This window comes from Elephas maximus, chromosome 26, assembly GCF_024166365.1.
Source record: "Elephas maximus indicus isolate mEleMax1 chromosome 26, mEleMax1 primary haplotype, whole genome shotgun sequence".
Taxonomy (NCBI): Eukaryota; Metazoa; Chordata; class Mammalia; order Proboscidea; family Elephantidae; genus Elephas; species Elephas maximus.
Window position 1 is genome coordinate 7,237,305 of NC_064844.1, and position 21,078 is coordinate 7,258,382.

Below are 21,078 nucleotides of genomic sequence, written 5' to 3' on the forward strand. Positions count from 1 at the left end.
ACTGCGCCACCAGGGCTCCAAGAGAGGTGCCTGGGACATTTCCAGGGCTGCGGGGGTACTGCTCAAGCCCCACCCCTGCCCCCAGCATCCAGGAAGGAAGCAGGAAAGGATGGCCTGGGAGATAGAAGCTTCCAGATGTGAAATAAGGGCCAAATGACTTAAGGGCATCCTCCATCTCCACCTCCAGTCTCCACGTCACCACAGGAAGCCCAACCTCCCAGACTCACTGGGACTCCGTTTTTTATTTATCCCTGAGATCCTCTGCTTTTATTTTATTTTTTAAAAAGTCCCCTGTATTTCTTTTAATTTTCTGTTTTAGGTTTAAAAATGTTCCCTTTCACATCTAACTACTAGCTTTTTTTTGTTTTTCTTAACTCCGCTTATGTTTTATTTAATTTTATTTTTTGTTGTTGCTGAGAACATGCACAGAACATACACCGTTCAACCATTTCTCCGCGTACATTTCAGCGACATCAACTGCATTGAATTGTACAACCATTCTCACCTTCCTTCTCTGAATTGTTCCTCTCCCATTAGCATAAACTCACTGCCCCCTAACCAAAACCAAAACCTGTTGCCATCAAGTTGATTCCAACTCATGGCGACTCTACAGGACAGAGTAGAACTGCCCCCACAGAGCTTCCAAGGAGCGCCTGGTAGATGTGAACTGCCGATGTTTTGACTAACACCCATAGCTCTTAGCCACTACGTCACCAGGGTTTCCACTGCCCCCTAAGTTTCCTGTCTAATCTTCTGAGTTGCTGTTGTCAATTTGATCCCATACAGATAGTTCTTAAAAGAGAGCAATGCTGAAGGCAGGCCTTCTTTACTAGTTAAGCTAAACTATTATTCGGTTTATGTTTTTATTGTCTCTTGGGTCTTATTTGGAAACCCTGGTGTAGTGGTTAAGAGCTACAGCTGTTAACCAAGAGGTTGGCAGTTCAAATCCACCAGGTGCTCTTTGGAAACCCTATGAGGCAAGTCCTACTCTGTCCTGTAGGGTCTCTATGAGTCGGAATTGACTCACAGCAAGAGGTATAAGGGGTCTTATTTAGCCTTATCTTAATCAAATCCCAACTCCATCATATACTTGTAGAACAACTTGGGACAACTTATTTAACTTCTGTGTGCCTCTATTTTCTCTTCTGTAAGTGGGGATAATAATCGTTGGTGCTGGGTGCTAGAAAGCCACTATCAACTCAGAGTGACCCCATGTGACAGGGCAGAACTACCCCGCAGGGTTTTCTTGGCTGTAATCTTTACGGAAGCAGATCACCAGGTCTCTCTCGTCTGGAGCTGCTGGGCGGGTTCGAACAGCCAGTCTGTCGGTTAGCAGCTACCTGTTGCCCCTCCAGGGCTCGCTGGGGATAACAACGGTTCCTATTTTATAAAGGGATGGACGTAGGTGAAGCCCTTAGAAGAGCACCTGATACGGCGAGTCTGGTGTAAGTCGTAGCTGTCATTATTATTAGCACTTTTAGCTCCTTTTAAAATCTCACGACTTCTAGTCTGTTAGTCTGTGTTTTAAGTCTCATCTATTTTGATCATCTCATTATTTTTCAGTCGAGTTTTTAATTTTTATTTTAGACTTCTGTTGTCTTTTCTTTAAAGTTTTCTTTTAACTTTCATGTTATAAGTCCAATTTCTTCTTAATCATTAAAAAAAAAAAAAAAAAAACCCACTGCCATTGAGTTGATTCTGACTCATAGTGACCCTACAGTACAGACTAGAACTGCCCCATAGGGTCTCCAAGGCTGTAAGTCTTTATGGCAGCAGACTGCCACATCTTTCTCCCATGGAGAAAGGGTTCAAACCATTGACCTTTTGGCTGGCAGCTGGGTGCTTAATCACTGCGCCACCAGGGCTCCCTTCTTAATTGTCAACCCACCCTTTAGTGTTCACTCAGATATGTGTTTCTTTCCTCTTCTTCGTAGCTTATGTTTGTTTGCTTTTATAACGGATCTTTAGTAGTGTGGTGATAGGGGTTCTTGGTCCAGCTGCCCCTTAGGCACTACCTAATGGAATCCCTTTCTAGGGGAGGCTGGGGAGACCCACAGTTACCTCCGCTGGCCTGTAACTCTCTCTCTGCAGATGGAACACTTGACTTAGCTTAACAGGTACCTCACTACCTAGGACTCAGAGCTTTTAAAATCCATGATAGCCAACGACACCATAAACAAAAGACAAACGACAGACTGGGAGAAGACATTTGCAGTGCTTACAACAGACAAAAGATCAGTCAATAAAGAACTCCCACAGATCACACGGAGCCCTGGTGGTGCAGTGGTTAAGAGCTTGGCTGCTAACCAAAAGGTTGGCAGTTTGCATCCACCAGCTGATCCTTGGAAACCCAATGAGGCAGTTCTACTGTCCTCTAGGGACACTATGAGTCAGCATCTACTCCACAGCAATGATTTTTTTTTTTTTACAATCCACAAGTAAAAGAGAAACAACCCTCCCACCTCCAGTAGAAAAAGAATTTGAACAGGTGAATTACAAGGGAAAAAAAAAAAACACAAGGGGTCAATAAAGAGATTAAAAAGAGGATCCATCTCACTAGTCATGAGGGAAATGCAAAATTAAACAATGAAATATACATTTCTTCTAAAACACTTTTTTTTTCCCCCTTGCTTTGATCACATGGACACTTCCAGTTGTGGAGATGCCTATTTCCCTCTTTGCATTGGCTTCTAGACTACTCAGAGAAAAATATTATACCAGTATCTAGGACCTAACAATATGCATTTTATACAATGAACTCATTCTTTACTCCATTTTATTTTGTTTCTCTTACACACACCCCTAAGAGTTATTAAAAAAAAGATTCCCTAACAAATGAGGAATGAATAAAATATGCTCTCTAATGATAACAAAAATGTACATAAACCTCTCCCAGACACACAATATTTATCTGTAAGGAGGACTGATGCCTTTGAATTATGGTGCTGGCAAAGAATGTTGAATATACCATGGACTGCCAGAAGAACGAACAAATTTGTCTTGGAAGAAGTACAGCCAGAATGCTCTTTTGAAGCAAGGATGGTAAGACTTCATCTCATATACTTTGGACATGCTATCAGGAGGGACTAGTCCCTGGAGAAGAACGTCATGCTCTGTAGAAGGTCAGTGAAAAAGAGGAAGACCCTCAATGAGAAGGACTGACACAGTGGCTGCAGCTGGGCTCAAACACAGCAATGATTGTGAGGATGCTGCAGGACTGGACGGTGTTTTGTCCTGTTGTATACAGGGTCGCTATGAGTCAGAGCTGACCCAACGGCACCTAATAGCAACACCACCGCGGAGGACTTGAAGTAAAGGAAAAACCACACTGGAGAAGTAAAAGAGAAGAAATGACATGACCACAGTCAACTCAGAAGTGTAGTGGGTGGTGACAGCCTGTTAGATACTGTCTTTGGCTCAGAGCCCTCTGTACAGACTCAGCTGAGACAATGGGAGAAAGTTACCCCAGAGCAGGCTTCTCTTCTCCCTGGAGCTTGTTCAAAGGTCCTGATTCTGCCAAACTTCCCTTAATGGGTTGGAGTGAGGAAGAGCCTGTGCCAGGGCAGGAGGACAGGGCACGTACCGCCCAGAGGGACAGATGCATCAAGCCTGAACAGAGAGGGGCAAGGCTGCAGAGGAGGCCGACATGATAACCTTCCTCCAGGAACAGACTTGGCACAGGCCACAGTAGAGAGCAAAGTTAGTACCTCAGGAGAAAGGCATCACAAGGCACATCATGCCCCCCGTTAGAAAGGGCTTTCTAATGACAGCTTCCCAACAGTGGGTGAGCTGCTTCATGAAGTGATGAGAGCCACGTCCCGAGAAGTATTCAAGCAGAGGATGGAACTCAGCCTGTCAGGAAACACCGGGAGGAATTTCTCTGTGGGATGGGTGATGGATCCTAACTGGACAGGATGACTTCTTCGAGTCTTCCAACCCTAAGATGAGTCTATCATTGAAGATGCTCCTATCCCATCTGGGGCTGAGTCTACAGTCAGCTGGCCTCCCAACATCACAAGGAACGAAGCTGTATCCCCAAGACACCCATTGTGGGCCATGTGGACACAACCTACTGGTACCAGGGGCCCAGTTTCCTCCTGATGGAACACAATAAGTGAGTCTCATCGTGAGTCTACCGCCCGCCAGCCAGGGGCTCTGCCTGCTGATCTTTGGCCATCCCTCCATGGATGAAGGAATGGGATTGGAGAAGCCTGGTGTGGAGAAGTGGCCCTGGCTTGGGGTGCCCCAACACAGGCTGTGCGGCCCGAGCCAGACCTCATTGATGTGCTGACGAATTGGTCTGCTTTTCCCCAGCTGGAGCAGTGCCTGACCTGAGCTTATGCTTGGGAGATCGCACGTCTTTGATCCTGAAACGACCAGAAATTTAGTAGCAGCTTGTGTGTGTGTTGCAGGAGTGCAAAAAAGCAATTCTGCTACATTAAAGTAAAGCAAACAATACATTTACTTCACGTAATATAAAGCTAATAAAGTACATAACAAATAATACCAGTAAACCTTAATTGTAAAATAAATGCCCCTTTCAAAAAACTTAAAATGTCAAAAAGAAACAAAAAACGTGCCTCTGAGACAGTTTCTGTTACGAGGCATTTGGTCTGCTGAGACTGTGACTCTAGAATTCAAGGGCCGCCTGAAGAAACGCTGAGGACAGGGAAGGCTGGGTTGGAAGGGCGGGAATGGAGGAGGCTGCTGCCTTCTGTCTGAGGAGGAAGCTGCCATCGGCGGGGCCCTTCCCAGAGAGCCTAGAGACCCTGCACTAACCGGCAGGACTAGCCCACCAGCCGGTAGCAGCCGTTGAGCAGCAGGTGCTCCGGAATCCCGAGAGCCCTGGTTTCTGCTGACCCGGCAGCAGGGCCTGTGTGGTGGGGCAGACCTAGGGTGGAGCCCAGCTCACGGTGTATGGACAGAAACCCCAGCTTCATTACCTTCCTGCCAACGCCAGACAGTGATGGTGTGCTCGGGGTCCACGCCCACCGACACCAGGAGCTTCCCGGTGGCGCTGAAGTTGATGTAATTCACCCCCTTCGAGTGGAAGCACCGCAGCATGGACAGGGTGTGTTTGGTCATGGCGTCCCAAATGTGGATTGAAGGAGTTGTCCCTGGGTGTGGGAGGCATGACAGAGAGCAAGGCTGAAGAACAGCCAAGCCAAGGCAACCAACCCGCAGGCCCATTTAAGAGCCTTTCTGAGAAAAATGCTTAGGGGCATTCCAGCTACTGGGCCTAAGAGACCTGAGCCCAACCTGGCCAGAGGAGGAAGACTATGGGAAACATGGGCTGTGCTTTTAAAGGCAGAGACCTAGGATGGTTACATCCAACACACACAGTCATGGCGGATTTTATACAAAGGAAACTGGTGAGGTCACTGACTTGTATCTGCCATTCAGCTAGATACAACCAGCAAACGTGATACACCGATAGGATTTTGCTGTGCAGATTGAGACTACTCACGGATGGAACAGCCTTACCTGGGGCTTCCGGCCCGTCACCTGCATTGGGTGGGCAATGGCAATGAGGAAGCGTCAAGGGAAAACAATAGCTAAGATAAGTCATGTGTCTAATAGCGAAGCGCTTAACACCAGCATCAGAAAGTTCCAAATAAATTAAAAAATGAACATGAGGTCAATGGAAACAAGCAGGAAGATAGGGTTGTAAAAACTGCATTGGAAATGACAAAGTAAAAAAAAAAAAAAAATGAAAAAAAAAAACTTTTCACAAATGTGAATCTGCTCACATTTGTCACTGGCAGTTTCCCAGGGTGCAGGCATGTGTGTTGGGGGAGGTTCAGATGAACCTATCAGACAACGTCAAAGCATTATTCTCTTCTTGCCAAGCACAACCACCTGCCTCCAGTCCTGGGCTCTGCATTGGACACGTGAGGTCTGAAACAGTATCCTCCCAAGTCCACCAGGATGTGGATTGTCAGAGAGCCCTGGTGGCGCACTGGTTAAGAGCGTAGCTATAACCAAAAGGTTGGCAGTTGGAATCTACTAGCTGTTCCTTGGAAACCCTACGGGGCAGTTCAACTCTGTCCTGTAGGGTTGCTATGAGCCAGAATCGACTCAACAGCAACGAGTCAGAGTTAACTCAGGAGCACAGACACAATCAGGGCTCAAACCCAACAGCAAGGTCAACAAGAAATGGTGGGTGTCAGCAGCCTGCCCACTCCCTCCCCCAGTAACTGCTAATAAGTCAATGCCCCTGCTCAACTGGGAGGACCTTCGGGGAGACCCACCTACCTATCTGGCTGGTGGCCACCACGTTTCTGTACTTGGGGTGCTGGTTCACAGTGAGGCAGAGGATGTCATCTGTGTGCTCCAGGTAGAAGCTCTGGCTCCCTAGGAGAGAGGATCATGGAGGGTGAACAGCGACCCCAAGTACCTCTCAGGGCAACCCCAAAGCTTCAAGCAGAGTCATTGGAAATGCCTTGTAAAAGTGAGCATGTAAAATTCCTAAATTCTCACTTTTAAGATCATCCCTAGGGAGAAGAAGATCACTTTTTAAAATTTTTCATGTGTTCTAGGTCTGGGAGAACAAACTCCATTCCAACCTAATCTTATGTGGGTCCAAAGTACAGGTCACGTCCAGCAGCTTCCAAGTCACAGTCCAAAATGATGGCGTGTGACATTTCCTCCTGCCCATTGCAAAGGCCCGAGGGTGCCACAATCCTCAACAACGCACGACTCAGCACAACATGTCACGTAATCATCCAAAAGGGGAGACTGTGGAACAGGAACAGGTCTACTTGGCAATTCCCTTTTGGTCGTCTTTATTTGGGGCCCTGGTGGCACAGTGGTCAAGAACTCAGCTGCTAACCAAAAGGTCAGCAGTTTGAATCCACCAGTTGCTCTTTGGAAACCATATGGGGCAGTTCTACTCTGTCCGATAGGGTCACTGTGAGTCAGAATCGACTCAACGGCAATGGGCTTGGCTTTATTTATCAAAGTACCAAGCCACTTGGGTGCCTGGTTGGCACAGGTGACGGCTTCGGTCCCTACAGCCCTAACTCAGTGCACATCATGGGAAGTGGGAGGAAGTGGAAGAAACACTTTACCATTTATTGCAGTAAATGGGTTTGCTGACATCCAAAGTGGCCACTGTGGGCCCACCACATGCCCAACACTGAGGGGTGAATGATGATGTGGATATACAAGGGAATGGCATATTGCTACTAAAAACGATAATATGGGGCTGGGAACTTGAGAAAATGTATAGAAAATTTCAAGCTCCCCACCCTGCAAATGACACAAATCAATACGTACCAGTGATTTCACCCTCTAAAGCTACACATGAACAACGATGCAGAACTCGGTGGGGCATAAAAATCTTAAAAAGGTTTGTTTTGAGATATGAAGCAAATAGGTGGTGGAGATATGGGGTCAGTGGTGTATCTAGGGTAGTGCACTGGCCCTGGACAAGGGGCACCACCAAGCAGTTTCTATTAACTAGGTACGGCCCAACATCTTTCCTCACGCATGGTAATGCGTTAATTAAAAAATATTAACAAGCTTGACTTGTATTTCTGAGCTGATATTATGGTAAAGTTATCTAAAACAGGGGTGTCAGTTGTTTGCACAGGGGTACAATTTCAGTGCTTGCCGTAGGCGCCATTTTCTGTAGATACGCTGCTGGTCATACCTGGTTGACAGGAACTGCTCAATGGTGCCACGCACACAGAGATGTGCGATACCTGCCCTACCCTAGCTACGCCTCTGTTAGTGGGGGTCTGTTAAATTAGTTTCTGGATGTTTCTTTTTGTTGGAAACGTTTCCTAACTTTTTTAATTTAAGAGTCATCATTTTGTCATGGGACACTTTGAGCATTTCTGTTCCTTGTTTAATTGGTATAATTTTCATTGGCTAAGTAGTCAAGACAAACAAAACTTGGAAATCAGAGCTGCTAAAAAGCTGATCAGTTAAAAATTAATCAGAAAAGTTCCCTTGTGGTTTGTTCTTGGTTATGATCTTTAAAGAATCCGTCCACTCCTCACTCCTCTTTCTGGCTTCTCTGCGTCCCTCAGTCTCAGGGGAGCTGATGTAAACAAGGACTTCCAACGATTCCTCACTTGTAGGGTCTACAAGGCAAGGCCGGGCTGACGCCAAAGATCAGAGGGTTCTGATTCTTGGAACATGAATCTAGCATTTTCTAGAATAAGTGATACCAGTCTGGAACTGCATGGAATGGCTGTAAAGCGAAGAAAAACACTTAAGCTTTTCGGCACCTGAAGAGTGGGAAGTACATAAAAGAGTTAGAAATAAAAGCCGGAATCGGGAAGGTGGCTGAGTTACCTGTGGAGAGGTTCTGAACGACGCCGGCTGCTGCTGTGTGGAAGATGATGTCGGCCCCATCATTTAGGTAATGCAGGTTATTGCGACAGTCGAATCCTCGGTAGCCAAACACATGGTCTAAAGCCAGCTCCTACATTCACACACAGAGACCACAGCAGACCCTTAGAGGAACTAAGAACAGAGAAACAAACCTATGCTGTGTGAACAGCTGTGTGCGCCCTCAGCACTAGCTGGCTCTTGGTGGGAACAACCACACAATAGCAACATTTTGCTTCTTGATTAGCTAAGGATAAAATTTACACAGCCCTTTACCTGGTCCTCTGAAATGCTAAGGATGACAGATTATGCACAGACTTATAATTCGTTTTCTACATAAGGTAGATCTACTTCCTGGGTCCTCAGGGGAGCCAAAGTCTCCTGACTTGCCACCGCGCAAAAGTTACTTAGCAGCGTTCTGTCTGGGCCTTGGCAGGTGCTCTGTGAATGAGCTGAATGGTGGCACAGAGATCTGCTCTGATAAAAAAATAAACTCCCCTAAATAAAAACCAGGATTGGCGGGGCAGAAACGGAGGCAGATGCCATGTTCATTCTGGTGCTCGGTGCTTGCCCACAAAGTTTCTACACATTCGCATTTTTTTTTTTTTTTTAAACAACTCCATACTGTTCTGGGTTTACAGTTTCTCTCTTCCTGTCTTGTCTTCCATGGCAAAGAGCAGTGGAGATTCATTCAGTTCCACTCACGATCTGTATTAAGCATGTATCTGGCCAGGTGCTGTGCTGGTTGGTGGGATACAAGGTTAAGATGTAAGTCCTTCTTCTCTTCTTGTCTAGTGTCTCTGATACTGCCCTTTCTTCTCTCCCAAGCACACCCATGGCCAATATTGGATTAATTCAACTAAATACCGTGACACTTCCTTACTCAAAAGCTTTCACTGTCTCTCACTGCCTGTGGGATAAAGCCCCAACTCCTTAAGTTGGCACATTAGCCCCTACCCACAACTCTGACTTACTTTCTGTATCCCTTGGTCAAGCTGACTTGTCTATTTAGCCCACATATTACAAGCTTTCCTATCTTGATGTTTTTGCTTTTTTAGAAAACCTCTCACATGAAAGAACGTTCTTTGTAGTTCATTCATGTCTATGAGGCTAAATGGGCACACCAGCCCAAAAGCAAAGACAAGAAGGCAGGAAGGGACAGGAAAACTGGATGAATGGAAACAGGGAATCCGGGGTGGAGAAAGGGAGAGTGTTGACCCATCCAGGGGTTGGCAACTAATGTCACAAAACAGTTTGTGTATTAACTATTTAATGAGAAACTAATTTGCTCACCTAAAGCACAATTAAAAAAAAAAGTCTCTCATGTTGAAAGTCCTTCTCCATTCAACTTAGCCAGTGTCTGTCCATGCCTCAGTCTCCCTTCTGGAGGGTAGCTCCTCCCAAGTATGTTTTCTAGAAATACGGTGTGCAATATGTCACTGTGCCCCTGTCCTGGTGACCCCAAATGAGCCAGCCAGACTGTCTGCCCCAGGAGTTTAGAATTGGGACAGTGGTAGCGTTGGCTGTTTAGTTAACTGAGGAGATGTAAGCTCAAGTGCTGGGAGGCACCCACAGTCTACTGCATGCAGGTAAAGTCTTTCAAGTTTTTTTAGAGAAAGGGAAGGATGTGACAGACACACAAAAGGCCCTGTTAGGCAGAAGGGAGGCACCATCTTGGTGTAGGATGGCTTTTCAGCTCCTGGATCCTGTCTTTCTTGAAGCTTAGCACATTTCCTGACCTGTGCTGTGTTCCAAAATAAATCCTCCCAATAAATCCCCTCTCCCTTTCCAATAAAAGGTGGTTCCAATCCACTAGCCATTCCTCAGGAGAAAGATGTGGCAATCTGCTTCCATAAAGGTTTGCAGCCTTGGAAACCAAATGGGGCAGTTCTACTCTGTCCTGTAGGGTTGCTGTAAGTCGGAATCGACTCAAGAGCAGTGGGTTTTTTGGGGGGGGCCTTCCAACAAAAAATTTGAAGACGGGTTTTCTGTTCTCAGTGAATTTACAGTCTATCAAGGGAGACAGCTGAGTAAGAAATAATGGCAGTAGGGTGTGTGGTGAGGGCTGTGGGGATGGGGTGTGGGGAGAGGGTGGGACGCCGCATCAGGGAAGATTGCACAGAAAGGGCTGGGGAGAACCAGTCTGTGGGAAGGGGGCAGGAGAACCTCCTAAGCAGAAGGAATAAAGATACAAAAAAAAAAAAAAAAAAACCAAACCCGTTACCATTGAGTTGATTCTGACTCATAGCAAGCGGCCCTACAGGACAGAGTAGAACTGCCCCACAGGGTTTCCAAGGCTGTAAATCATTACAGAAGTAGACTGGCACATCTTTCTCTCGTGGAATGGCTGGTGGGTTCAAATCTCCCACCTTTTGGTTAGCAGCCTAGCATTTAGCCACCAGGGCTCCTTGAATAAAAACACGGGGGCTTGAAAGTCTGAGGCAGGCTCAGAGAACATTAAGGGGTCAGTTTGGGGTTGGAGATTTGAGTGGCGGTGAAGAATTACAGGTGATGAGCTTGGAAGGCGCCTCCGGGTAATGTTTTGAAGCCTTGACTTAAATCCCATCGGCTGGGGTGAGTTGGCATGAGATTTACAATGTAAAGTGCTTGCTGTGGGGGCAGCAAGCATGTCAGAGACGAGTGTCTGGAGGCAGGAAGAACAGTCAGGAGGCAGCTCTGTGAAAACAGCGTCTGACGTCTCAACCACTGAGCTCAAATCCCTCTCTACTTACTGGCTTGGTGAGCCTGGGCATGTCAGTGACCGTTCCTGAGCCACAGTGTCCTCATCTGTAAAATGGGAACACCAACAGCACCTCCGCAGGCTGTGAGGGCCATCTGAAATCCTTCAGAGGGAATATGTAGCCCGGCACCTGGCACAGTAAGTGCCCAAGGACACCAGAGACAGTGCAGCACCATCATCTCTTTGTCTCTCTGTGTGTGTGTGTAAGGGATGCTGAGGGCCCGAGTGGTACTGGGTGCAGGGAAAAGGGGCCAGACTTGAGGGTACATTTCAGAATAGTACTGACAGGACCCCGTGGCAGAGCTGGGGGAAGGCACGTGCCTCAGTGGACGTGATTTTGGTTACTGAGATGGGGACACATGGTATGTAGAAGGGGGTGGGAACAAGAGAGAGCCAACTGATCCATTTGGACTCACTTGAAGGTATCCGGCCAAGGCATTTCATGACCTCTTTTGGGGGCCCTGGTGGCACAGCGGTTAAGCATTAGGCTGCTGACCAAAAGGTTGGCAGTTTGAATCCACCAGCTGCTCCCTGGAAATCCTATGGGGCAGTCCTGCTCTGTCCTGTAGGGTCACTGCAAGTCAGAATTGACTTGACGGCAATGGGTTTTGGTTTGGGAACGTATCCATGGGACACATCCATTGGGTGATGTTCACCAGGCAGGCCTTAGAACATTCATGTCAGCTTAAAAGCAAAACACTTAAACTTCCTCACCTCGACCAGTTTCTTTTTTTTGGTGACATTGTTCTTCTGGAGTTTCTCAGGCTGTGGAGCTGCTCGGCTGACGGGTGGCCTGGAACAGAGTGGCCGGGGAAGCACAGTGTTGAACAGGAGGTAGCACGGTGGCTTGTCCTGCGCAGTCAGCTAAGGCCAATGCCCAGCTCCTCCCCCCGCCTCCCCTGAGGCCCTGCACCTGGGTTTGCTCTGTCCTGGCCCCTGCCCACAAGAAAAGTCACCCCTGACATGAATGGTCCCACGCAGCCTGAGTCACCGGAGTCACGATCAATCCTGCCCACCCTCCTCCACCTGCATTATCCATGGATTCCAAAGAGGGGCTTCTCTTCAAACTAAAGAGGGGCTAAGCACAAGACGGAAGAGGCCATAACTGCCTGAACCCACCAGCCTTTTTCAGGCAGGGATGGGCCGAAGTTGTTAAGAATTACATGGCCACTGATCATGGCGACTTAGGAGTCAGGCTCTGGATGGGGTATGTGTGAGGTGCCCAGGTCCTTCTCACTACACAAAAGGGGAAACAGGAAGTGAGGGGATAAAAGAGAGAAGGAACTTGAGCCTCTCAGTCTGTCCTGTCCCTCAGGGCTGTGGTCTATTAAGCTGTTACAGTCATACCCAAGGTCGCTTCTCCCTTTTCAGTTATGGAGACTTGCCCCGCCACCTCAATTTAATTAAGAAATTTTATGGCGGGGTAGGCCCTGATGGGCTCCTATCTGGCTAGGCCAATTCTTGGTTCTCTTGGATGAGGCTTCTCTGAGACTAGGAGCCCAGGAAGGGTGGAGGGAAGCCTGAGCCAGTTCCCATTGTTCCCAACTGGCGAGTGATCGCTCTTGGGATAAGCAAAGAGAAAGGATTACCTTGATCCCCTTGTAAGCAGCAAACAAAGCCAAGTGAGAAACTTAGTACAGTTTAGAGCAGCACTAGCAACCAGCAGCCTCATGCACAAGCATTTTCCAAGTGGACAGACATTCCCGTGTGGCACAAACCATGCTTCCCCAGCATGCCAGCAAAGAACTAAGACAGAAACGAAAGAGTGCACCAGTCTACAAACCCAGAATGCTCATACCCTGGTGCGTCTGGGCAAACTCTGCACTAAAGCGCCTACAGAATAGGGAGAAAAAAGGAAGCCTTGTCAATGCTTCCCGCACGCTCTCCGTGGAGTTACGAATGTGCCCGGGGACTCTGCTCTCCTGGGAGGTGCGCTGGGGAGAACGTTGTTGTCGGAAAAACAACAGCATCCTCCTGGATGTTGGGGCGCGGGGGGACTATGCACAATGGATGTTTTGTTTCCAAATCAAGTTGAGCTCATAATTGGGCCTAACGATTCCCCGTGTTTGCTGGTAGCTCAGCTTGCCTGCTGGGACGGCTTGCGTTTTGGAGCTGGGGAAGACAAGGCACCTTTATTTTCTCAGAAACTCTTCAATCAAAACAGGTTACGTAATCATAAGTGAAAAATGGACCAAAAGGCATTGTAGTCACCACAGAAGAACGGGTAGAGAGCACATCTCTGCAAAGCGACACCCCCGGCTGATGTCATTGCCACCAAATGGAGCAAACTCGGGAGGCAGGCGGGGGCAGGCGGGTTCTCACAATGAGACACTTCCTTCCCACTAATTATCGCTTCCCGGGACATCTGCTCTTTCTTCTGTTTTAGTGGGACTTTGGGATGAAATCCAAGGGCTTCTTTTACCTAAGAATGTTTACGTGTATGACAGAAGCAAGCCAGGGTCTGTGATGACAGCTACAGCCATGGTTGCTAAGGCGTCGTTGGAGGTGAAGCACGGGGCTTGGTTCCGGGGACACACAGGTTGTATAATACGTAAGATATTATACAGTGTGTGTGAGTGTGCATACAAGCAGACACTGTGCGCTTATATATACACACACGAGACTGTATATATACACAGAGAGGCAGTCGGATGGTTTTTTTTTTTAACCTTGGTTTTCAGTTAAAAAACTGAAAAGTCAAGCAATCTCAGAATGTTTCTTTCTTATTTCACAAGCAGATGCTTTTACAGCCGTATCGCTTCAAAACGAAGATGAGCGGGGCAGAGGGCAGAGACCTGCGTGGTGGCAAAGTCAGCGGGCTGTCAGGATGGCCCCTGCGCCCGGCTGTGCGCTCTGCACGGACACTCAGTGCCGCGTGTTCGCCGAACACCTGAGCTTTTCCAGAGTGCTGTGGATACTTACTTGACAATTCCCTGCCTCCAAAGGAAAGCAAGTTAAAACACAACACAAGTATTAAAGGCTTCTCGCCAGGCAGCTATAAACAGCGTTCTATCATCAGATGTGGGAGGAGCTGCCAAAAAAACGTCAAACATAGCCAAACACTGGAGGCTTAGCATACTTCAACGGATCTAGATCCTTCCAGACTCAGATTCCATTGGAAATGTGGCTCTGAAAAGCTTTGCTGAGGTGGGAAAGAGCAAAAGGTGTCAGGGCATTCACTCCATTTCAGCCCAATAAACCCTTTTACAGTTGGTTGCTCCTGGTGGGCACACAGCTTGGGAGAGCTAAGAAGGTGATGAGTGCCCTTGGGAATTGGCAGGGAGCCCCTGAAAGGTCAAAGCTGGGAGCTGGGGGGTTGAGGGAAGAGGTGGGAGGAGGAGAGACACAAAGGAGCCCCCTAGGGGCAAGCAGGCCTTTGAAGTGAGTCAGGCAAACAAAGGAGAGAGGGAGCTTCCATCAGACAAGAAATTTAAGGAGGGAGCCTGGCAAGAAAGCAAGCAAATTGACAGTGAGGGGAGAGAACCGTGGACAGGCCTGCCATCCACAGAGAGCAGGTGGGAAGCTCTGCTGAGGAAGAGGGGCAGAGGAGGAAACTCAAGGAGGGGCTGGTGGACTCGGGCAGGTGACTTGGTGTTGAGTCATGAGGCAGCCCTGTTCCTGCCCAGTTCTGAGGCTGCAGGCCCGTGGGTACCCCGCTCCACCGCAGAAACAGGGTGCATTCTGTGGGCAGGGCAGGACCAGGGGAAGGGCAGTCCCTGCTGTAATCCTACTGTCCAGCAGCTGAGCTGCTGATGAGAAAGCCTAGACTCATGTGAAGATGTGTGGGGTATTTCCCTGACACAGGCTTTCACTCCACAGAGGCCACTAAGGGTGGCCACTGCCTGGGTGTTTACCCCTCTGTGTCCCTCCCCGAGGTGCTGGCCTGGCAGAGTGCAGGGTGGAGCAGAGCGCAGGGTGACCTGAGATGCGTAGGAGACGGTCAGAGCTAAGGCTCCTCAGAGAAGCTTCTGGAATGACTGAGGAGGTTATGAAAGTCAGTTGCAACCCAAGATCAGGACCAACTGGAGAGAAAGGCTTGGAAAGGCTGCAAGAGAAAGTCCTTCAGAGCAGTTTTTATAAAGACCCGTATGGGGGGTGGGGAACGCGACTCCATTCAGCCAAGAAATGCACCTTTGAAACTGTTTTTTAGCATTTTTAGTCACACAATGTGCCCTCGGAGGATTCTAAAATGTGCCAGAAGCTGCTCCAAGGGTTTTCAGAATTTCTTGTGGAACTCAGCTACCCTTGATCCTGGTTTTAGGTGGGAACCAGTCCATGAGCTGAGCACCCTTTTAGAATTGTCCTCCAACAAGTTCGATGGCCCCATGGAAGGGCTTCAGGAGCTCTGCGAACTGCCTGATACTGACGCAAAGTTGTACCTGCACGTGTGCTTTTTCTGGGGGAAGGAGCCATGACTTTAATCAGATTTTCAAAGATGTTTGGGATTAAAAGAGAGAGAGCTCTAGAAAGAAAAAGAGAGAAAGATTATTGTTCTAGGATAAGTCCAGGTTTAGGAAAAGTCTCCAAAGCCATGGGGCACTCTGCTATCGCAAGAAAAGAAACTGGATTCTGCTAAATGTATCACTGTGACTTCCAGAACCATGTGCAGAGTTGCCCAGCGGCAAAGCAGAGTCAAGGGAAGTAAATCTGGCAGGAGAACCACAGGATGCCAGACGAAAAGCCTGCCATCTTGAAAATGCCCTTGCCTGAAGCCTGCATCACAGCCTTATTATTTTTTAAATGCTGATATAGTCCCAGACTTGGCCATTTTAGGTGATGATCAAATTATTCAGTTGAAAGTTTAAGGCAGGAAGGATGGAGTGGGAGAAACTTAGAGTGAAGATGGGAAAACTATTGAAGAGGCTACTGCAATGACCCAAGGGAAGGATGAGGAAGATGAAGATTCGGACTTAAGCCATGCTTGTGGAGATGGAAACAAGTAAATATTTGAAGAAAGTAGACTTCATAGGACTTTGTAATTGATTGGCTCCAGAGGGTGAAGGAGGAAGAACAATCCAAGTTGACTACTGGGTTTCTGGCTTGGATATCTGGGTGGATGGTGGTACCACTGACTGAGACAGGAGGAGATTTATGGAGGGAGATGATGAGTTCAGTTTTGGCAAACTGATATTTGGACATCTGTGGGATGGCTATAGTAGTTGGGGGTTTAGCTGAGAGGCTGGGGTCAGAGGAATGATCGTGGGAATCCTCAGCCAATAGGTGGGTAGGAGATTGATCAGAGAGAGGGTGTAGAATGAAAAAAGAGGAAGGAAAGGTGAAATCCTGAGGACCACCAGAATGTGAGGGGCTGGAAGAGGAAGCAGAGGTGGGACACTGAGAAGGAATTGTTGGAGAGATAGGAGGAGGACCAGGAGAGATTGTTTCTAAAAAGTCAGTGAGAGAAGTATGCTGTCCAATATGGTGGCCACTGGCCACATGTGGCTCTTAAGAACTTGAATTTGTCTAGTCAAATTCAAATGTGCTGTAACTGTAAAATGCACACTGGATTTTGAAGACAGCAAAAATAATTTTTAAGAAAGAATGCAAAGTAATTCAGTAATTTTTATAGTTATTACATCCAGACCTCACTGGATAGAATAAACAATCAAATCTACTACATCTGTGAAAAGAGACGATGGAGGAGCTCAATACCATCAGTCAGAACAAGGCCAGGGCCCAACTGTGAAACAGACCATCAATTGCTCATATGCAAGTTCAAGTTGAAGCTGAAGAAAATTAAAACATGTTCACAAGAGCCAAAGTATGAACTTGAGTATATGCCATCTGAATTTAGAGACCATCTCAAGAATAAATTTGACACATTGAACACTAATGGCTGAAGACCAGATGAGTTGTAGGATGACATCAAGGACATCATACATGAAGAAAGCAAAAGGTCATTAAAAAGACAGGAAAAAAGAAAAGACCAAAATGGATGGCAGAGGAGACTCTGAAACTTGCTCTTGAATGTAGAGTAGCTAAAGCGAAAGGAAGAAATGATGAAGTAAAAGAGCGGAACGAAAGATTTTTAATGCTCAAGAAGACAAGTAAAGTATTACCATGAACTATGCAAAGACCTAGAGTTAGAAAACCGAAAAGGAAGAACACACTCAGCATTTCTCAAGCTGAAAGAACTGAAGGAAAAATTCAATTCTCATATTGCAATGTTGAAGGAGCACAGTGGTTAAGAGCTCAGCTGTTAACTAAAAGGTTAGCAGTTCGAATCTACCAGCCACTCATTGGAAACCCTGTGGGGCAGTTCTCTTCTGCCCTATAGAGTTGCTAGGAGTCAGAATCATCTCAACAGCAATAAGTGGTTGGGTTTGGTTCTATGGGCAAAAAATTGAATGACGCAGGAAGCATCAAAAGAAGATGGAAGGAATACACAGGGTCACTGTACCAAAAAGAACTGGTCAACGTTCAGTCATTTCAGGAGGCAGCATATGATCAAGAACTAAGAGTACTGAAGGAAGAAGTCCAAACTGCACTGAGGGCATTAGTGAAAAACAAGGCTCCAGGAATTGACAGATTACCAATTGAGATATTTCAACAAATGGTTGGAGTGCTGGAGGTACTTACTTATCTATGCCAAGAAATTTGGAGGACAGCTACCTGGCCAACCATCTGGAAGAAATCTATATTTGTGCCCATTCCAAAGAAAGGTGATCCAAAAGAATTCGGATATTATCAAACAATATCATTGATATCACACCCAAGTAAAATTTTGCTGAAGATAATTAAAAACGGTTGCAGCAGTACATTGATATGGAACTGACAGAAATTCAAGCCAGATTCAGAAGAGGATGTAGAATGAGGGATATCACTGCCGACGTCAGATGGATCTTGGCTGAAAGCAGAGAATACCAGAAAGATGTTTACCTGTGTTTTATTGACTATGCAAAGGCATTCAACTGTGTAGATCATAACAAATTATGGGATAACATTGCAAAGAATGGGAATTCCAGAACACCTAATTGCACTCATGCAGAACCTGTACATAGACCAAAAGGCAGTCATTCAAACAGAACAAGGGGACACTGCGTGCTTTAAAATCAGGAAAGGTGTGCATCGGGGTTGTATTATTTCACCATACTTATTCAATCCATATGCTGGACTATACAAAGAAAAACATGGTTTCGGGATTGGAGGAAGACTTATTAACAACCTGGGATATGCAGATGACACAACCTTGCTTGCCGAAAGCCAAGAGGACTTCCCTGATGAAGATCAAAGACTACAGCCTTCAGTATGGATTACATTTCAACATAAAGAAAACAAAAATCCTCACAACTACCAGTAAGCAAAATCATAAATGGAGAAAATATCAATATCATCAAAAATTTCATTTTACTTGGATCCACAATCAACGCCCATGGAAGTAGAAGTCAAGAAATCAAACAAAGTATTGCATTTGGGCAAATCTGCTACAAAAGACCTCTGTGAAGTATTAAAAAACAAAGATGTCACTTTGAGGACTAAGGTGCACCTGACCCAGGCCATGGTATTTTCAATCACCCATATGCATGGGAAAGCTGGACAATGAATAAGGAAGACTGACGGAGAATTGGTGCCTTTGAATTATGGTGGTGGCAAAGAATATTGAATATATCGTGAACTGCCAGAAGAACGAACAAATCCGTCTTGGAAGAAGTACAGCCAAAATGCTCATTAGAAGCGAGGATGGCGAGACTTCATCTCACGTACTTTGGACATGTTATCGGGAAGGACCAGTCCTTGGAGAAGGACATCATGCTTGGTTAAGTAGAGGGTTAGTGAAAAAGAGAAAGGCCCTCAATGAGATGGATTGAGACAGTGGCTGCCACGATGAGCTCAAACATTGCAGACTGTGGGGATGGCGCGTGATGAGGCAGTTTCACTCTGTTGTACACAGGGTCACCATGAGGCCAAAAAGACTCAAAGGCACCTAACAACAACAACATCATTGGGTGTATTCAGTTAAATAAAATATATTATTAAAATTAATTTCACTATCTATTTTAACTTTTCTAATGTGGCTACAAAAAAGTTAAAAATGATATACATAGCTCGTATTCCATTTCCACTGGACAGCACCACCATAGAAGAAACAAGTTCTTCCTTTTAGCAAGATAAAGATAGAGAAGAGTCAGTTGGATTCGAGAATTAGAAAGTCACCATGTCAGCAGAATGGTGGGAAAGAAGACAAATGGAATAGGCTAAAGGGTGAGGGAGAGGGGCCGACTCAACAGCAGTAAACCACAATGTATGTGGAGACCATCTTACATAGTGCCTCACACATGGATGAACCTCCTCTTGAGGAATGTGTGTGTGGGGGGGACGGGGGAACTATTAAAAACAAAAGCAAAAAGAATGAAGGAGAGACTCTGAAGTCTGGATGAGGAGGGCAGGGGGGAGGGAAGGCGAGGGTGGGAATTTGTATATAAGCGTGTAAGATCAGTGCAAGGATTTGCTTGTTCCTGAGGAGAGGTGCACACGGATGAGAAAGACTGGAATGTGACTCTTGACTGAGACATGGACCCAGCTATAGCGGTGAGCCTGCACACCTGGGAGAGAGGGGGAGCAATGAGACAGCAGGGGCGGACAAGAGGCTGGGGTCCAAGCACCAGCTGAGGGACCAGTCTTGAATGGGAGGAGGGATTTGATGCTCTGAGAAGAGAAGGAAGCAGGGGAGAATGATTTATGTGGGAGAGAGGATGGCAAGCAAGACAGGAGAAAGACAGCAGCAGTGCCAGGATGAAGTTTGTGCCCGATGGTTTCTATTTTCTCAATGAAGGATGGTAGAAAAGTCATCTGCCAAGAGTGGAGGGGTTAGGGGTTAGCCAGAAGGTTGAAGGGAAAAAAAAAAAAAATCTCATTGCCGTCAAGTCGATTCCAACTCATAGTGACCCTCTAGGACAGAGTAGAACTGCCCTGTAGAGTTTCCAAGGAACGGCTGGTGGATTCAAACTGCTGACCTTTTGGTTAGCAGCCAAGCGCTTAACCACTGTGCCACCAGGGCAGAAAATTGAGGAGAGGGCAAAAGCCTGGGTGACTGCTGAGAAGGTAGAAGAGGGAGCCAAGCAAAGACAAAGATAGGATGACGGAGCCATGAAGAGGATGTTAAGTGCAGTTGGCAACATGGCCTCTTGGGTGGTGACAATCTGCACCTACGTGTGAGAGGTGGGTTGTGGGAGAAAGGTAGGGGTGAAGGCCCAAGGTGACTGAGAGGACAGAGTTTAGGCAGACAGAAAAATAAGGAGGGGGGTGATGAACCAGGAAAATGGAGGTGTCTAGGCACTGGATGTCTTCATGAGGATGAAGACCATGTGTACTAGGAGTGAGCCATCTAACGGTCATGTCACTGAGGGACAGAGGAGTTCAGGTGACAATGTAGCCCACAGCCCTGGCAGGAGCTGGGTTGGAACTCCTCAGAGACAGGAAGGTAATCAATATCAGGAACAGGGAGCGGTAGAAGATGGCAAAGCAAGATGTGAACTTCAAAGGAGTGAGGCCAGGCTGGTTTAAGAGCGCTAACATACTTCAAATCCACAGAGCACCCTGGCCCTCCAAGCCTAACAGCCCACTAGCATCCTTTCCAGGGGCACCCTGCAAATTCCTTGTCAATGAGAGGCTCCACCCCACTGACTGGACCAAGCTCCGAGACAGATGTAGCAGTTTTGACAGAGCTCAGTATGCTAAATTCAGCCGCTCTTGATTAGTAGATTGTCAGTTCTTAGCAACTCGTACAAGCTCACAAAGCAGCTACTGACCACTGATGACAAAGGGCCTCTGTCAGGCCTGTGGAGCTGAGGGGACCACCCAGAGAGGTGGGCTGCTCACTGCCGCCATGGAGGAAATTGCTGTCCCCCTTTACCATGCCCACCGAGCCTCAGGCAAGCTTGAAATGTGGCCTTACTGATTACATACGACATTTTAAAACATCGGGGACAGGTTCTCCCTGCAGATTTCTGGCCCTAATGGTAGCACAGAAGGTTAGAAAAAAGATGGGATTACCTATA

At 46.9% G+C, this 21,078-nt stretch overlaps 1 protein-coding gene across 4 annotated transcripts in view; it reads right to left on the reverse strand.

Annotated features, from left to right (window-relative positions):
- Positions 1–21,078, reverse strand: part of EML6 (EMAP like 6) — a 264,701-nt gene that overhangs the window by 12,855 nt on the left and 230,768 nt on the right. For 3 of the 4 annotated variants that reach the window (XM_049870655.1, XM_049870656.1, XM_049870657.1), the window contains exons 29-32: positions 11,795–11,873; positions 8,305–8,434; positions 6,256–6,354; positions 4,944–5,117 (exon numbers count right to left, since the gene is read on the reverse strand). In XM_049870655.1, coding sequence (XP_049726612.1) covers positions 4,944–5,117; positions 6,256–6,354; positions 8,305–8,434; positions 11,795–11,873 — 482 coding nt within the window. Of the gene's footprint in view, positions 1–4,943; positions 5,118–6,255; positions 6,355–8,304; positions 8,476–11,794; positions 11,874–21,078 lie in introns of those variants that run through there. The other variant, XM_049870658.1, reaches the window with a different exon arrangement.